Source organism: Strongylocentrotus purpuratus, unplaced genomic scaffold (genome assembly GCF_000002235.5).
Source record: "Strongylocentrotus purpuratus isolate Spur 01 unplaced genomic scaffold, Spur_5.0 spur5_scaffold_21, whole genome shotgun sequence".
Taxonomy (NCBI): domain Eukaryota; kingdom Metazoa; phylum Echinodermata; class Echinoidea; order Camarodonta; family Strongylocentrotidae; genus Strongylocentrotus; species Strongylocentrotus purpuratus.
Window position 1 is genome coordinate 34,011,574 of NW_022145607.1, and position 18,515 is coordinate 34,030,088.

At 36.0% G+C, this 18,515-nt stretch overlaps 1 protein-coding gene across 1 annotated transcript; it reads right to left on the reverse strand.

The window, feature by feature from the left end:
* Window positions 1-1,451: 1,451 nt before the first annotated feature.
* Window positions 1,452-2,453, reverse strand: LOC105439035 (5-hydroxytryptamine receptor 6-like). The gene has a single exon (XM_011667520.2). The coding sequence runs from the start codon at window positions 2,451-2,453 to the stop codon at window positions 1,452-1,454; it is 1,002 nt and encodes a 333-aa protein (XP_011665822.1).
* Between the last annotated feature and the right edge of the window lie 16,062 nt (window positions 2,454-18,515).

The window sequence follows — 18,515 nt, forward strand, 5'->3', positions numbered from 1 at the left end:
GCTAACAAGAGACCGTTGTATGTAGCTTCACCAGAGCTGATCACCTGTTTACAATAGACCATACAGTACCTAATACGGGTTGCTATGTCAGACGTGCTTTAGCATCACCAGGAAAAGAAAGGTTATGTGGAGGTATTGTGCAATTCTTTTGTGAGCATGTGCTGAGCAGGTGAAAGTAAAATACCCCTGTCTCTTGTTAGCTCACTAATGATTGACGGATGATGTCACAAGATGAATGAGATCCAGAGCATTTTAGGGTGGAGTTTTATAACAGCAGGTCTAAGGAAATTATTTTAAAGATATTTTAAAATCTATGAAATTTATTTAAATTTTTAAATAATGAAATATGAGTTGTATGCAGCCCTGCACATCAACAGAAATCAACTTATATTCGAATGTCACCCGACTCTAAGTCTTATTTGCTTGAAGCATTGTGTAATTATCTATATCTATAACACAGTAATTGTCGTTCGACATTGCGTGAATAGATCAGCTTGTAAGGCTTCACACACATCGATGGTTTCACGCATAATCGTGTCAGTTTTTTAATGACATCTCTAAATCTTCAATCGAAATTTACATTTTTAGTCAACTAAATCAACAAGGCAATTAGAAATATCAATACTTTTTTGATTCACTTGTGATGATATTTAACTTCACATTGGTCTTTCAGTGAGTGTATTCACGTATGACACTAATTTATGGGCTGAGTATTGGATTACAGATACCGTGTACAACTTTATATTCCTTGATGAACTTTCAAATCATTTCCTAAAAATCATGATAAATTTATATTACAATAGTGAATATTCCTTTCATTTGACTTTTTCTCTTCTCTCTTCTCTCTCTCTCTCTCTCTCTCCCCCCCCCCCCCTCTCGCTCTCTCTCTCTCTCTCTTTCTCCGAGTGCCTGTGAATTGTTCTACCTTTCTTTTTTCTGTATTGCTTTGTACATGTACCATGTAAACCATTCCTTTATAGTGAAACGTATGGAAATTCCATTCATTAAAACAAAATTTAAAAAAATAGGAACAAATCCAAGCTTAAAACAATACAAAGGATGAGCATCGGGTTAACAATGACATTATCATTTATTAATATGTCCGTATATGAGTGTCAGCAAATTTCCAAAATTAGCATTTATCTGCAATTACAACTACAACATATCGTTGTGATGAACGGATCTTAAATACTCAAGTGACACTTGACATAAACATAAACATCAAACGTTTCACTATAGGTAGCCTACACCCCATTGACATATATAAAAATTGCGTACTTTACGTGTAAATAACATTTGATATCAGATTACCCCAAAATCGTCCATGGAAAATGTGTTACCTTCCAAAACAAAAAGTTATCAGATTTACATTGAAGAATTAAAGTAATTGAAGTAGGAAGGTCATTATATTATGTGACAGAGCTTAAATGCCATGGAGAGACTTGACAATATCAAACCTCTGCCAGTCCTACAGACGATGTTGAAACTTGGTCTATCACACGATCTTTCGCTTTCCTCACGGCTTTCATCAAAATCCTCCTGAATTCTCGGTTTAGAAGAGAATAAATAAACACATTGAACCACGTGCTGCACAACGTCAACCGCGCGGTAACGGTCAGAGTGAATTTCGACACCGGTCGACCGCTAACCGCGGTAATTACCTCGCAGATTGAATATGGCACCCATGAGATGATGAAGAGTCCGGCGGTGACGCAAGAGACCGCGGTTGACCGAATTAACGCCGCGCCTTCCATGGCTCGATGCGGTTGACCGATGACCTGGTTTTGAATACCAATCTGCCTGACGTGTTTTCGCACGGTGCATGTCATTTTGACATAAACGAAGACAATGATGGCGGCCGAGCACAAGATGAAAAGCATTGCGGCGATAGTATAAGGAGCAAAGTAAGGTTCTGAATAGTCCACCATGCACACTCCGTATTCCCTGAATCGAATAATGTTCCACGAATCGCCAGCCGTTTGGTAGAGAACAATCTGAAAAAGACAGAAGAAAACGCTTGCCGCTACGACAGTGATGATGGTCAATGACCGCGTTGCCCGCAACGGGTAAGAAAAGGGCTCGTATATGATGAAGAAACGATCAGCGGTTGTCAGAACGACAATGACTTCGATCATGCCGAACGAATAAACCAGAAGAAACCCGACCAGTTTACATGACCATTCGCTGTAGACCCATTGCCCGACGAAGGCGGGGTGGATGCTCGGCGCGTAGAGGCTTGCAACAACCAACTCAAAAGAGGAACGGCTGATGAACAGGACTCTGCTAGACGTCGATATCTCGTGGAGTTGGGGAATCACGACGATGTTGATGCAATTTCCAATGAAGCTCAGAATCACGGAAGCAACCATTAACCATTTCAGATCAACTTCAATGAAGGCGGTACCGTTAACTGCATTCGATTCTGACGTTGCTAGGAAGGGCAAAGTCGTCATGCCGAAGGAACGTCGCTAAAGTAACAAGAATACTGTTTTGCAGTCCCACTGCATAACTTACGGTCGTAAAAGTACAGATCCTAATTGCATGTTGCCTTTTTTTGTTAAACACTAGGCGAGATAAGTACATGTACCACTTGCGAATGGTCTAGTAGACATTGTGCGAACACGAAATATATAGTTTTTTTTAATTTAAAACCAGATAAAGGTACTATTCTCCTTACCGTGGGCAATTTTATGACTGTTCGGTTTTTGTTGTGTCAATAGACTAGTCGTCAATGATTTAAGGGCCATCTCCTCAACGTGCACAGTCACACCTCAAGAGATAAGATAGACAAACACCGCCTCGCAAAGATCAGTCTAGACTACTAAAAGAATCACGAAATGAGGTGTTTTCGACGAAATCAGCGGTTATTAAATCTTTCTCCGAGAACATACATACAATCGTTGCTGTCAATGAATCGCAGATATTTTAGAATTAAACCTTGACAACAAAAACTATTTTTACTGATAAATAAAATGAAGAGGAAAAAACGAACAAACAGAGGACAATTCTGCATGACGACCGGTTATTGTTAGATAGGAAACATGACTGACGACGAATGCGCAGGACACACGGAGCGCTCGACGAAAAAATATCGCTAGCTTGTTTCGTGCATAATTAAAGCGTGTTATAATTCACACAGTGCCTGTAATAAATTGGGGTCACAAGCTTACCTAATAGTGCGTTTCGTACTAGGGAGTGATGGTCGTGGGATCGGAGATGAAGAAAAATTGGGGGCGGACCTTTTTCCCTATTTCCTTCAAAGCAGATAGAAATCCACTATTCATTATGACGGTACATGTAGCTGTTTTGAAGACGCACTGTAGAGTATAATTTGAGAATCGTGGAAACGTTCAGTGAAACCTTACAAAATACGCGCACGAGAAATGATCCCCCCCCCCCCCTGTTACACACATGTAATAACGCCCACAAATGTAATAACACTTTACCCACAAATGTAATAACAACCACAAATGTAATAATTTCACCCACAAATGTAATAATTTTGAATCGCCCACAAATGTAATAATGACTTTACCCACAAATGTAATAATGACTTTACCCACAAATGTAATACATTTGAAGTGATATTTTGTCGAATTTGTTCAAAACTAAAACCCATGGGTATAACGCGCAGTCTTTACTCCAGACCCGGTTATTTCAAAAAATTAAAAAACTTCAAACTAAGACCCCATAATCCTTTTCCTGTGGAGCGTAGTCTTTCCTCCAGACACGGTTATTCAAAAGTAAAAAAAAAAAAAATTAAACTAAGACCCCACCATCTTCCAAACTAAGACCCGGTAATAAAGCATGGGTTTAGAGCGTAGTTTTTCTTCCAGACCCGGTTATTTCAAAACTTTTTAAAAATCTTCAAAACTAAGACCCCATCATCTTATTCCTGTGGAAGAACATGAGTATTGAGTTTCTAATCAGTGACCTTGTTAATTTGGATTCAGCGATCTCAGCGACCCCCCCCCCCCCCGTCGAGAGCCATAAGGATGTTAAGCAAGCATTACACCTAGCCCTAATAGCATAAGTATTTTAAAAAACGGTTCTGAATCATCGTACAAGCCTCGATATATTAGGTATAGTCTTCTCTCGACTGCAGGGGGCTTTTGTCCTAAAATACTTCGACGGACAGGTGCGTTTCGGGTACAAGCCAGGTGCCGGAGCACAAATAAAAAGGCACAATCTATGCCAGATTATATTCGAGAATGGGCCCCGTTCATTCGTTGAATTGAAGCAGGGGCGTCGCGCCCGAAGAGAATTATTTCGTTGAAGCATGCCGGAATGTTAAAGTTTTTAGAGCAGTTCGGTGGTTATTCATTTTGAAGTTTTTATTTATCATTGTTTCATTTCACTGAGCATCAATCGCTGATTTTTGCTTGTGTAATTGTTTTTTTTTTTTCTTATTTTGTATTGCATGCTTATTGGTTAGCAATCTGTCGGAAGCAAATTTTCTTCCCCACTTGTGGGTCCCTTTTAAAGGTAAAGACCAGTTATGGTCATGCGATTGCATTGTGAAAGAAACGTTGTGGAATCGATCAGAAAAGTTTGATCATCTAGCATCTAGCATCTAGCATCTGCAAGGTTCTGGAATCATCAAAATGATAAGAAATTTGGCCCATTCTTCGTAAAGTTACAAGCACTATACACAGAAAGATGTATATGGGACTACCCTATATCTCTCACAGACCATGACAGAAACAAATTTACCAAATATATGAATTAGTAGGTGGTTTCCCGGCCAATTTTTTATCATCATGTATTAGTCAAAACATATTCTTTCACATGATTGGTAATGAGAGCTTCCATTTCATTTTTTGAAATTGGGGCGTTTCCAATACTGGTCTTTACCTTTAATTACGCTAATGCCATACACCATTTTCATGTGAAAGACCTTTTCCCTGTATTTAGAGCTAAATATATGTGACGAGTTTGTTCGTTGAATGTAACCGCGGATAAAATCAGATTTATCTGCATTGTAAAAATATATGTGTCTCATTACTGATGGCAGTGCCGGTTTTTCATTAAAGGGCCTAATTATGAGCCGATCGGTGCTTATCTTACATTACATCTCACGGGGGCAAAATTGTATATTCTCCATGAATAAAACATAATAACATACAGGGTTTTACTTTCGAACACGCACGGATAAACAGAGAGCAGAGCTTAAACAACATTAACCATTTACACGGGGAAAAGTAAATGGGAACATATTTTTGAAATTCATAATTGTGGTGCAAAATACGATATGAATAAATAAAATATAATATAATTATAGAGAAAAAGGGATAGTTGAGTTCTTGTTTAAGACCTCAAATGCCTCCAAAGTGCATGATTATTGATCTCATTCTTATTTATGACATTTCTAGTGCCCCTTTTGGACCTAAAATTGCTTTGAATTTAATTTTAGACCCCAAAATATGTGAAATTTTAATTGAATCCGATCATGCCATTTCAGCCCAACTTTCAAGAAAATACGGTGACCGTTAATTTCGAATAATAATAACAATACATGGGCAAGTTGGTCGTGCGTATTATAACCAACACGAAAATGATATATGGCCTTATCTCGTTTTGTTATCGGCTGGTTCAAAATTATCGATTTTTTGTGGGGCCCACAAATATTAGAAATGGGTATATTCATGGATATTTCAGCCATATCTGAGCCGATTTTGATCAAACCAAGATAATTTTGTTATTCAAATTGTATGCTCTTTCAAATTTGACACTGAGTTTTTCATTAATTCACAACAAATTATGTTGTGTAGCGCCCACTTTACCAAACCACAACTATCAGTTATTTTATAATATCAAGTTGATCAAACGAGAGATAAGCGTCATTTTTCATATTTGCCGGTGGCAAGCTCCTGTCTTTCTCGCTCTTCCTTTCTTTTTCTTTCTCTCTCTTCTCTCTCTTTTTCTTTTTTTTTAATGTTTCTCTTTGCCTATCTCTCTCCCTTTCCCAACGCTCTTGTTAAACATATTGCAAAGGATTGTAAATCAATTAAGCATGGCGATTGGTACGCCCACGATCGGATTTCAAGCTTCTATGGTACCAATCGAAGTATCATTGTTTTACATTATGATATTTTCTCTCGTGTGAATATTTTGATATCATCATCGGGGCAGTTTCCGCATGCTAGTATTGTTCCTTAGAGTAATAATGGCAACCCAATTCAATATAGAGAAAAGACCCTTCTCCGTACTCTCTCCCTCTCACTCACGCGCACACACACCTACGCACACAAACACACACACACACGAGCGCCCACCCTTACACTCACACTTATCCACACGCACTTATCCACCCACACCCCCCAGGCGCATATAGTCTCTATCTTTCTTTCATGTTTCATTAAAATAAGCAAATTATACACACTTATTTACCTACACTCACACACATGAGCATATCAAAATTCTTCCACCTCTCTCTTTCGTTAATGTTCTTGAACCCTATAAAGGCCGGGCTATTTGAGGTCTTAGTACGGCCGGGGGGGGGGGGGGGGCATTATGGCCCCCCCCCCCATAAGATCTCGGCCGTGAAGCGGCTGATCTCCGCGAAAATTTGCACGGATGTCAAGTAAAGTGTATAGAATACTATGATAATTTCAATTTTTTGAAAAACTCGCTCATTATTACATTTATGGTAATTTATGCAAATAAGGTCATGACAATCACATTTTTACCCATAAATCATATATTATTCATATAAGTAATATATCCAAATTCCAGTTCTTTATAGAAACCGTTGCATGCACACGTAATATTCTTTAGACACACGTGTGCGCCCGCACGCTAAGACGCACGCTTACCCGCTCGAAACACATCGTATAATCATTCTCCCCCTCCCCCCCCCCCCCCCCCCCCTCTCTCTCTCTCTCTCTCTCTTTCCTTTTTTCTTTAAAATTAGTCAAATTATCCACACAGTACACATACACACACACACACGCACGCACACACACAAATCCACTTACAATCACAACCAGGCGCACTAACTCACCCCCCCCCACCCCCCCCCCCCCTCTCTCTCTCTCTCTCTCTCTCTCAAACATATTTTCATGAGAAAATATATCCGGATCAAAGATTAGTTTGGGAGAAAAAAAAGGATGAATTGCATGTTCTCTGCTTCTCTCTCCTGTCTCTTCAATTTCGCTTCACTGGCTTCACAAAATGACTTCTTTAAAAATGTATGTTGTTGATCAGCAATGGCGGCATCAAGTCCTGGCGCACACACCTCAAATAGCTGTCTGCATCGTATTGGGTGCGTTGAGACGTGTTCCCGGGGATTCCCCATTATTGCGCAATACCAACTGTGGACCAGATTCTGTCAGTTTTTATGTATTTGTTATTCTTCAACCATGGATGTCCTCCTCTTGTACGTGTCTCTATCTATAACCAAAAGTCCCCTTAAAGCTACCCATATTGAGTGTCATCTACAAGGCGTATAGCCAGAGGTTAGCACAATTTGGCGGGGAAAACATATCATACGGCTGATTTGTCCTTCCCAAGTGGAAAGTGACTGGTTGTTAAGTTTGCTAACGCCGATTTATACATCACTCATTTAACCACCAGAGCATAGTGATCTCTTAGATAATTATGATGGGGTAAGGGTTGGTGATTTGGCTTACGTTCTCCATACAAACCTGGACAAGATCAATTATACATGATTATGAGCGAAAAATATGAAACTCAAATTGATCAGATCATTTTTAATAGCTCTATAAATTTGTTTAAATTGGATTTGTAATCCCACTAGAGATTGTTTACATTAGCCAATGAACATATGGAAATGAACGGACAAGTTCCTCTTTTTATTTTTATTTTATGGCTGCATAGACGCAAACAATTGGGCTAATCTAGTATAGATTCGGAATAACCACGAGTGAAAATTCAAAACTCACGCGCACATCTTGGAAAAGAGACATATTATTTAACATATCAAAGAAAACCGAATCGAATTTATATTAATTCAATTAACATACAAGTTAAGTTTCTTTACTGATTCATTTGAATAAGGAAAATAATATTCCAACCTAACACGCACATTAATCCACCCAAACACACCCAGGTGCGTATAATCATTCTCTCCCTTTCTCTCTCTTTCATGTGTTATAATAATTAATCAAATCATACCCGCATAAATATACGCACATTTATCCACTTACAATCACAACTAGGCGCAAACACTCAACCCTACCCCCCCCCCCCCCTCTCTCTCTCTCTCTCTCTCTCTAATACATATCTTCATTAGAAAAAATCTCCGGATCAAAAACTAGTTTAGTCATAAATTATAGAAAAATAAAGATGTATTACATGTTCTCTGCTTCTCTTCCCTCACTATTTGATTTTGCACCACTGGCTCCACAAAATGACTTCTTCAAAAATTGCTGGTGTTGAACACTAACGTCGGCTTCAAAACCTGGCAGACATTAAAACATACATTGCTCCAACTGGAGTCGTTCTATATATATTGTACATGTTCTATTATTGTATTGTATGTATGTATTTTATTCTATATAGCTCCCTATGTTTTGCATTTGTGGAGAAATAAATTGAACTTTGAACTTTGAACAAGTACAGCCAATTGTCAATAGCTGTCTGTAGCGTAGCCTATTTGTTCACGGGGATTCCCCACTATTGCGCAATACCAACTGTAGTCCAGAGTCTGTCTGTTTTTACATATTCTTCAATCGTCTTGCCCTACTCCCTTACACGCATCCCATAGTGACCACGTGACCCCCGACAATACATCCGTCGAAAGGGTGAGAATTATGAAAGTAAAGGACTGTCTCCGTTTTAGCGTTGATACTGTGTTATTTTCTCAGCTGACTAGGCGCGTGAATGACACGGTAACAGTCAGTGGCGGATCCAGGGGGCACAGGGGGCACGTGCCCCTCCCCCCCCCCCCTCCCGGCCCCCCAAAAAAGTGTTGAAATCAGCCCCAAATTTGCCAAAAATGTACTGAAAAACAGGGACGTGCCCCCTGACCCCCCCCCCCAAAAAAAAAAATGTCCTCTTACCCCCCCCCCCCCCCCACCAGTACGACAGTGACATAGACCTACATCAGCTTTTCAATAAAACAAAATAATTTGTGACATAATAATATTTCTCCAAAAGTGAAAAATGTTTTAGGAAATATCAGGAAATAAAATGAGTAAAACAATTAAAATACATTACAATGACTTGAATTTTCAAAAGGGTGTCCGGAAATCGTTCTCCTTGTCTCCGATCTCATCACGAATTCGTCACAGAGTTAATCTATGTTTACACTGTCCAGGATTGTCTGATGTGCATTGCAGATTGCTACCTTTGCGCTTAACATTTAGCTCGTTGCTTTTTGACGCTACGTCTTTGCATTTGGCGCACTGCATTTCTATGATGCTGTTGATTGAACAAATTGAATAAATTCATCAATTCCTGAGCGAGAATTCCATTTATTCTTGTCTCATATACAGTTGTCTCATTTTCTTCGTATATATGTATGTATTATGAAAATGAGATATCAAAATGTGTATATCGATAGTCATCTTGCGAGTAATAACCATTAGCTTCTCTCATCGGGCTCTCATCATTAATTTTTCACTTCATTTTTTTTTTTTGTGGTGAATTATTGGGGGGTTGATTGTACATGCCACCCCCCCCACCTGAAATATATTTGGGGGGATATATCCCCTCTATCCCCCCCCCCCCCCCGGGATCGACACCCATGGTCAGAATTAAGAACGTCTTGCAACATCTGTCTCATATTGTAGTCTAGATAATGCCTGAAACGCCTACTTCTTATTTGTTTCCTCTGGCTTTCGCACTGATTCTGTTAATACAAGTAGTACTACGTGGAATGCTCGGAATTATTCTCCAACATTTCTTACATTATCTCTTCTCTCTTTATCTCTCTATCTGTCTCCTCTCTCTCTCTCTCTCTCTCTCTATTTCTCTCTCTCTCTCTCTCTCTCTTTCTCTCTCTCTCTCTCTCTTTCTCTCTCCCGATATGTTTTTTCTTGAACAACAAAGTTGAAATAGTTATAGGACCACTTAAGATTTCAAATTAAAAAATTACAACACTCAAACAATCAACAACAAAAGACACTTGAAGTGAAAGAAATGTTCAAGGTTCATGAAATAAAAAGAGAACTCTGTTTTAAAAGAAAAGGTTCATTCTACACTCAATCTGTCATACTGTCATCTGTCATACTGAGAAACTGTACACTATTCTTGCTTTATACCTCTCTCCTATACACTTTGGTGAGGAATGTTTTACAGTAATGGCCAATTAATCTTTAAGAATAATATTAGGGTGATCACACTGCCTGTGCACACAGTCTGCCCCATGTACATTCACGCACACAACAGCAATCAGTTGGTAGAAATAGCAATTTTCGTAAATTTATTTTTAAAAAACTGAACAATATTTTTGAATTTTTATTTCACATATCATTCACGCATACCTTTAACTACAATTGTGTGTAGTTTCATTGTTATAGGCATGTAGGAAATATGTTAAATTATTAATTAGAATATTGTCTTTTCAGCCATGTATGACATTGCCCGCTGATCGCCCATTGACTGTTATTCTGCGTGGTGAAAATGCACGTCAATGTATAAAACTCCCCTACAAAAATGCAATATTCTCATGTGTTTCACTCATTGAATAAATTTGTTATTTACACTCAAGGTAGCCACAACTGTACTGGGGTCACCAAAACTTCTGAATTAAGTCCCTGTGGAATGTTATGGCCTGTTGAATTAAATGGTTTCTTGGAAAATCGTCATAAATCCTCAAATCTGACATTTTTTTAAAAGAAACTATACTGTGATGTAGCTGAAAGTCTGCAGATTCTTATCATTTGTTCGGTTTTTTTCTGAATAATTTGTGAAACATATGAGAAAATAGCTGTAACGGTGATCCAATTAATTTCCATCGCCATATTTTATTGGCATTGCAAAAATATTTGGAATTTAATGTTAATATTTGGTGTAAATGTGATCTATAAATATATGATTTAAAAAAGTGCCAACAAAATGAACAGTTTGACTTTCCTATATATATATATATATATATATATATATATATAATTAGCTGAAATGACCTAATTTACATATTTGATGAATATTCATAATTTTTTTTTTTCTAATTTTTTTTTATTTCGATACCTGTCTGATATACAAAGGTTTCATTGATGTATCATGTTCGGTTTTGATTTGATTTCATATGCGCATATTAATTAGACGGACTAAGTTATTTTCACAACTTTTTCATATCTGCAGATTCGCAAAAATGGCGAAAATTACTTATATTTTTGGCTTCTGTTTTTAAAACGGTAATAGATATATGATTTTTTTTTTGGTATTTTTTACCACAAAGATGATATTTAATGTCTGATAATTTAATTTATTATTTGTGTCCAAGAAAGTGATGAATTAAGTTGTCAACTTTGCCATTTTTGCCGATTTGACCATTTCTGGCAGGTTTTTCGGTAATTTTGCGATATAAAAAATATGGTATAAAATCACAACGCATTGGCCGATTTCAATTCTGTTTTTTGTTTTTTGAATCTTTCATAAGGCTTGATCATTTGCAATCATCAAATAACATGTGTTTGATGTACTTATTTTTGGTGTGCTATACCTAATAATATTTGTTTTTGCTTATATCTCAAATTGCTTAAGGCTGACAGAGCTCCAGTTTTTTGCTTGTTCACAGTGGATACCTAGACAACCAGAATCCATTGAAAAAAAAACTTATTTCATCAAAACACGGTTAGGCCCCAAATCTAGGTTTGGCTGCCGGACTATATTTCTTAGAGTGAGGTTTCCTTTGAATAAGATAAAATTACAGAAATGGCCCTTTATTATGCACTTTAAGCGATTCTCTTTTTTTAGGAGATCCAAATCATACAGTTTTAATGTACACTTTATAATTTTCCCCAGCTATAATTTGAATTAAAGATACTATGTCCCTTTTGTAGCCAACCTCAAATTATGTAGAACGTTGCAGGAATTATGAATATGTCATGTATGTCCTACCTTTGAAATTTAAATGTTAGCAGTGTCCTTATATTCAAATTATACAAGGAAACCCGTTTACTTGCTAGACTTCACTGTCTGATAATATTGAGTGACTGACTGGCTTTTTTCTTCTTTGGTAATAACATACATCAAATGAGCTGTAAATGGTACATGAGCATTTGTCTACATCAATAACCCACTTCTTGTGATGGCCAAAATTAAACTGATTGAATCTTTGCGCAGCATAAAACGTACGACCATTCGGTACAATGGTCTCAAAACTGTTGTATTGAAATTTCAGCCCTCGAAAAATTTAGTGACAATACTTCAGTGGATAAGAATCGAAAGGGGCTAACCCTTGTTACTGTAATACCCCTCCATGCAGAGGAATGGAAATTCGCTTTTGGGTAGTCACATTAGGGATCTTTTTGTTTGGAGTGGAAATCTGCATTTGAATAAAATAGAGCAATCCAAGTTCAAAAGAATTAAATAAAAAGAGAGAGTGGTGAAAAAGAAAAGCATATACCAATATTATCACAAGAGTTATTCAAGTACTTCCTTCAAGTGGAGTCAATTCTAAATGAAGTGATCCCTTATAATTATTCTAAAAATTTATCATTTTCCACTCCTCTGCATTAAAGCAGGACTTTTCTCTTTAAAACAAAAGCTGTTTGGCCTTTATTCAAATTTTCATAATTAGACAAAATGATAAAGAGAAACATAATTGTTCTTAAAGTATAAACATAGTACATTGTCTGATACATTATAAACACTGGAATATTTTTTTAAATATTTTCCATAAGTATCCAAACTAATATACAGGTGTAGAATATATTCATCAAGTATACAAATCGCGATACAATTCTGCAATTTTTGAGGGGAAAAGGGAGTTTTTAATATAAAAAAAGGAAAATGTGAAGGTAAAACTTCATATTAATAATTTCGGATACAACATTCTAAAAAGGAACAATTTTGACAGCATAAACATATCTTTTATGCAAATTAATGAGTACGATATCCATTAAAAATTCTGAATAAAGATTTTCTTAAATAAACAAGTAAAGGTGAAGGTGCTGCTTCATAACCCATAATAAACCGTTATATATACATAGAATGACATGGCAAATTTGTTGTAAACTCCTAGATTTTATAATAATTATATGAAGGATCTTGTATCAGTGGAGGTCTGTAACTATACTGTTATTAAAATAAAATATTAAAATAAACAAGCAAACAATGATAATAGATAAGTGTCATGATCGATGAGAAGGTGAGGGAGTGAGTGATATTTTAAAAAAAAAATCAAAAGAAATATTTAAAACATTTAAATATATATATATAATCAGCTCCCCTGCCTTAAGGGGTAACATTTTCCCATTCTTTATAATGTATTGGCAATTAGTCCTTTTTTTTTCTTCATAATTTACATTTTTTGAGTTTTCTACAGCCTTACATTTGTCTATGCTAGTTGGAAACTTTTCATTTTTACGATTTCTGTAAATCATATATTTGATCAAAATCAATAAATGGTTTAACAATATATTTTCTTTCATATTTTCTCTGAAACCAAGTAACACATCAGTCCATTGCATATCAAGAACTGAAACATTTTTTAATTGTTTACACCTCAATCCATATTCTGGACACTTCAGAACATTCATAGAAGATATGACGATAGGTTTCTACATCTTTTCTACGAAAGAAACATACATTTGACTGTATTAATCAAAAATGATTCAGTTTATCATTACAAAATATGTTGTTATGTAAATGTTTGTACTGAAATTCCCTTAACTTCCCATCTAGCGTGGAAAATCTGGGGACAGAGAAACATGTTGTAGTTGCCGACTTATCTAGATTTCAACTTATTACCTCTGGATGTTTAAAAGCAAATGAATCTTGTATTGTAGCAATAAAAATGTTAAAGAGCATTTTGGAAGACACAGGCTCAAAAGAATCAATAGTTTCATTCGAAGTATCATCTCTCCCTCTGGAAATTCTCTTCCAGGCAATTGGCAATTTGGTGTATAGATCATTTAGAAAAAAAAATCGTCTACATTAAGACCTGTTCTTATTAAATAGTCCCCTGATCTTATTTCACCTTCTGCGTCAATCAAACATTCAACTTGAATAATGTTTACATCAAATAATTTTGCATTAAAAGGAATTATCCTACCTTCAATTCAAGTATTGTTAAAGATAATTAAATTTTCATTAAGTGTTTCTTGACATATATTCCTTCTCTTTTAAATAATTCCAGATATTCAAAAAGTCCTGGAAGAGACTGGGTGCCTTGATATTGATTGTTTGGGGATTATTATTGCAATACAATATTACAATTGTACATTAAAGGGCCAAATGACATCGACATACAAGTGTATTCCTGTCGGTGTGCAGTCCTGCATACATCTCATATTTTGATATGTAAGCTTCTGAATTTGTTTCATAGATTTTTTTTTTTCTTCAAACTTGTTAAGCTCCACCCAAAAGCCTCCAGATCTCATTCCCCTTGTGACATCATCTATCAGTCATTAATGAGCTAACTTGAGAAAGTGGCCTGTAACTTTGCCAAAGTTGACCATCTGTTACAATACCACAAACAGTAGCAACATATAAGTTGCTATGTCAGAAAAAGTTTGGCAAAGTTAAATGTGATGTTCATGATGTTGGCCGAACGACTCTCACGTCAAGTTTCTAAAACTCATCGTCTTTATGTAGCATTACGTTCAATATAATGAAATTGGGGTTTTTCCTCATTAACAGTGGAACATCGCCATTGTTTATACTCATCTTTGTGTCTTTTAACATGATATTAACATATATTCAAGAGAAGGAAGAATGCGTAGCAGTTTGTACATAAAAATATCGAATACTTAACGGGCAAGAGAACAACAAGTTTGAACAGAATTTGTTTTATTTTAAATCTAATAGAATGATACCAAAATTAATTACACGCAAAATTTGAAATAAAATGCGATTAAAAAAAAAACAAGTATAGTGAGCGGGGCGAGCACAAATCCTAGTAAAGAGTTACAACTTTAAGCTTCTTATCTGTCACAATACATTCCCGTACAGAGAAAGAAACTTAAGCACTGTCAGTATTCACCGTGCCTTTCCAACTACCCAGTACTACAGCACATCCCCTAACCACTGCGTCATACATTCATAGCTTTATACCCGAGTATTACACATTCCAATAGAGTGTTAAACGTCATGCTTTATGATATGGAGGTCAAAGGTACTCGTATTCTTTTCATCTACTCAATCTGATAATCTGTGCATATTCGCATTTGTCATTGTTTGATTTCAGGTAGGCACACAATGGAATATCATATCAACGGGTCTCCCACTTCCATACTGCATGCATTGTACGTATGGTACACCGTTTGCTAGCTTTTAATTGATGACTTGTTGCTCTAAAATGACGGAAGAAGTGAAATGTTTCTGATGTGGAATATAAAGCAAATAATCACCTTTTGGTTTCAGGCGATGGCAAACTATCACTTCCTCGGCGATCTGAATGTATACGCTATCTATACGCTATCGCTACGTATAGGATAGCTACATTCAGATCGCCTCGGAAGTGATAGTTTCTCCCATCACCTTCACCAACGGTAGTTATTTGCTTAATATATATAGGTATATATCACTGTTTGACATGATATATGGATAGCATGACACTGTAATGTACTATTTTGAATAACACAGATAAGAATCTACAAACAAGAAAATACTTTGTGTACTTTTACCTTCTATAATAGTATGTAAATGAAACAAAAGAATGTCTTCATGGAATATTTAAAAATGAAACGAAGCATGTTCTCGCATTCATTTATATCTGAACAAACTCAATTTTATATCTGCACACATTACATTTTGATGATTTCGCTGGTAGCAATGTATCAGTACCTTATGTTTATGTCTAATGCAGAATAGGGCAATGAAACTCTTGCACATTTCTATAGGCAATGGGGCCGACATTAAATTATTAATGATAATGATAAAATTGTTTTTGGATTTGGTTTGGAACTAATGTGCTTGGAGATCTGCTTACCAAAGCAAAAACCCTTCTTAATAGTTTATTGGTACAGACCACCAAATTCCCATAATGCACACTTCGAGAAATTTGAAACTTTGTTACAACTCTTAGAGTCATCCTCTAAGTATTTTATTATCTTTGGGGATCTCAATTGTGATTTATCAAAAAGATCTATGTCAAGTCAAACGAAAACTCTGAAGCGTTTAAGTGAGGAATATGATTTAAAACAATACATAAATAAGCCAACAAGAGTAATTGATGTGTTTTATTCTTCTAATCATGAGAAAGTTTCTTTTAGCGATGTCATCCCTCTGAGTTTGAGCGACCATTTTATGACAGTATGTAATCTTGGTAGAGCAAGAACCATGAAAACACATCATAAGTACATGTATAGTCGTAATACGAAAAGATTCGATTCAGCTCAATTTAAATTGGATCTCTGTAATGTTCATTGGGATGATGTACTTTCTGACCCTGATCCAATCAGTGCTTTTGAAAAATGGAGCTCTAAGTTCAATTTAGTTTTAAATAGACATGCTCCATTAAGAAGAAAAAGAATTCGTCATAAAGATTCACCATGGATGAATAATGAAATTTTAAGTAGAATGCGAGAAAGAGATCGAATGAAAAGAAAAGCTAAAGGATCAGGGTCATCGAATGATTGGGTGATGTGTAAAACACTAAGAAATACTGTCACATCAATGATTAGGGAATCTAAAAAGAGATATGTTTCGGAAAGCATTTCGAATAATGAAGGTAAATTAAATGCAATGTGGAAATCATTGAGACGTATCATACCTAAAAAAGTCAATGATAGCGGATTTCAAAAGATAATTATTGACAAAAAAGAAATTACAGGATCAAAATATATTGCATCATGTTTGAATGACCATTTTGTAGATTTACCATCTAAACGGAAGGGAACCAAAATATTTGGTGGTAATATGGATCAGTATATGACCCAAGTAAACTCAACATTTAAGTTTAAAGAGATTACAGATAATGAGGTTTTGAAATGTATTCATGATATTGCAAGGAATAAGGCCACTGGCCTCGATCAAATACCAGCCAATTTCGTAAAAGATTCTATTGAATACATTGTTAAACCGCTAACTCATATCATCAATGCGTCATTAAGAAAGGGGAAAATTCCTTGTATCTGGAAAAAGGCCCGGGTGACGCCTATTCACAAAGGTGGTGATAGAGCTAATCCCTGCAACTATAGGCCAATATCGGTCTTACCTGTATTATCTAAAGTGCTGGAAAAACTTGTGTTTAATCAAGTGTATGATTACCTTTCAAAGAATGAACTATTATGTCATAACCAACACGGCTTCCGCCCAAAACATTCGACTTTGACTGCACTCTTATCTCTCACAGAAGATGTTTGTAAACAATTAGACAATGGGTATGTAGTAGGTATTGTAACGCTTGACTTAGAAAAAGCATTCGATTTTGTATCATTTGAGATTTTGCTTAAAAAGCTAAGATATTATGGTTTTGATCAAAATTCAATATGCTGGTTTCAGGATTATTTCCATGATAGGGAACAATGCACTTTGGTAGACGGTAGCATGTCACAGAGCAGGAAAGTAACAAGTGGAGTGCCCCAAGGAAGTATCCTTGGGCCATTGATGTTTATTATCACTCTGAATGATTTATATAAATCAATCAACAAATGTTCCCTTTCTCTGTATGCGGATGACACTTGCATGTATTTTGCATCAAAAGACCCAAAGATATTAGAGAAAGTAATCAATGATGATTTGAAATCAGCTACGAAATGGTTTTCAAATAATGAATTGTTGCTTAACGTTGACAAATGTCAGGTCATGTTAACCGGCTCAAAGTCAAATTTGAGTCGTTTCTGTAATATTGATATTCGTCTGAATAACAAAAAATTAACCAGAGTAATGGAATGCAAATATCTTGGGATTTTGCTTGATTGCAATTTCTCATGGAACCCACAAATAGACCATGTAAAGAAAAAGGTTTTAAAGACATATTTTGCTCTAAAGCGAATGAGACAATTCACAGATGAAAAGATAGCATTAATACTGTACAAAACCTTATTGCAGCACGATTTGGATGAACGGTAGAGAAACTCGGTTAAAACAACTTCAAACTCTACAAAATAGGTGTTTGAGATCTGTACTTGGAGTGAATAGTAGATATCACACTGAAATTCTTTATAAAACCCTTGAAATTGACATGCTAAAAGAATACTGGGTCAAACAGGCTTTAGTTACTATATTTAAGTTGTTACATAATCTTGGTCCACCTGTTTTATCGTCATTGATCCAATTTAATACTAATGTAAGCTATAGGTTCCGTTACGCAAATTCACAAATCCCCCTTCCAAGACCTCACACTAATTTTATTCAACATAGTCCATTATATCATGCATCAAAACTCTTTAATACCCTACCCAACGATATCAGAATTATAAATGTTTTTAAATCTTACA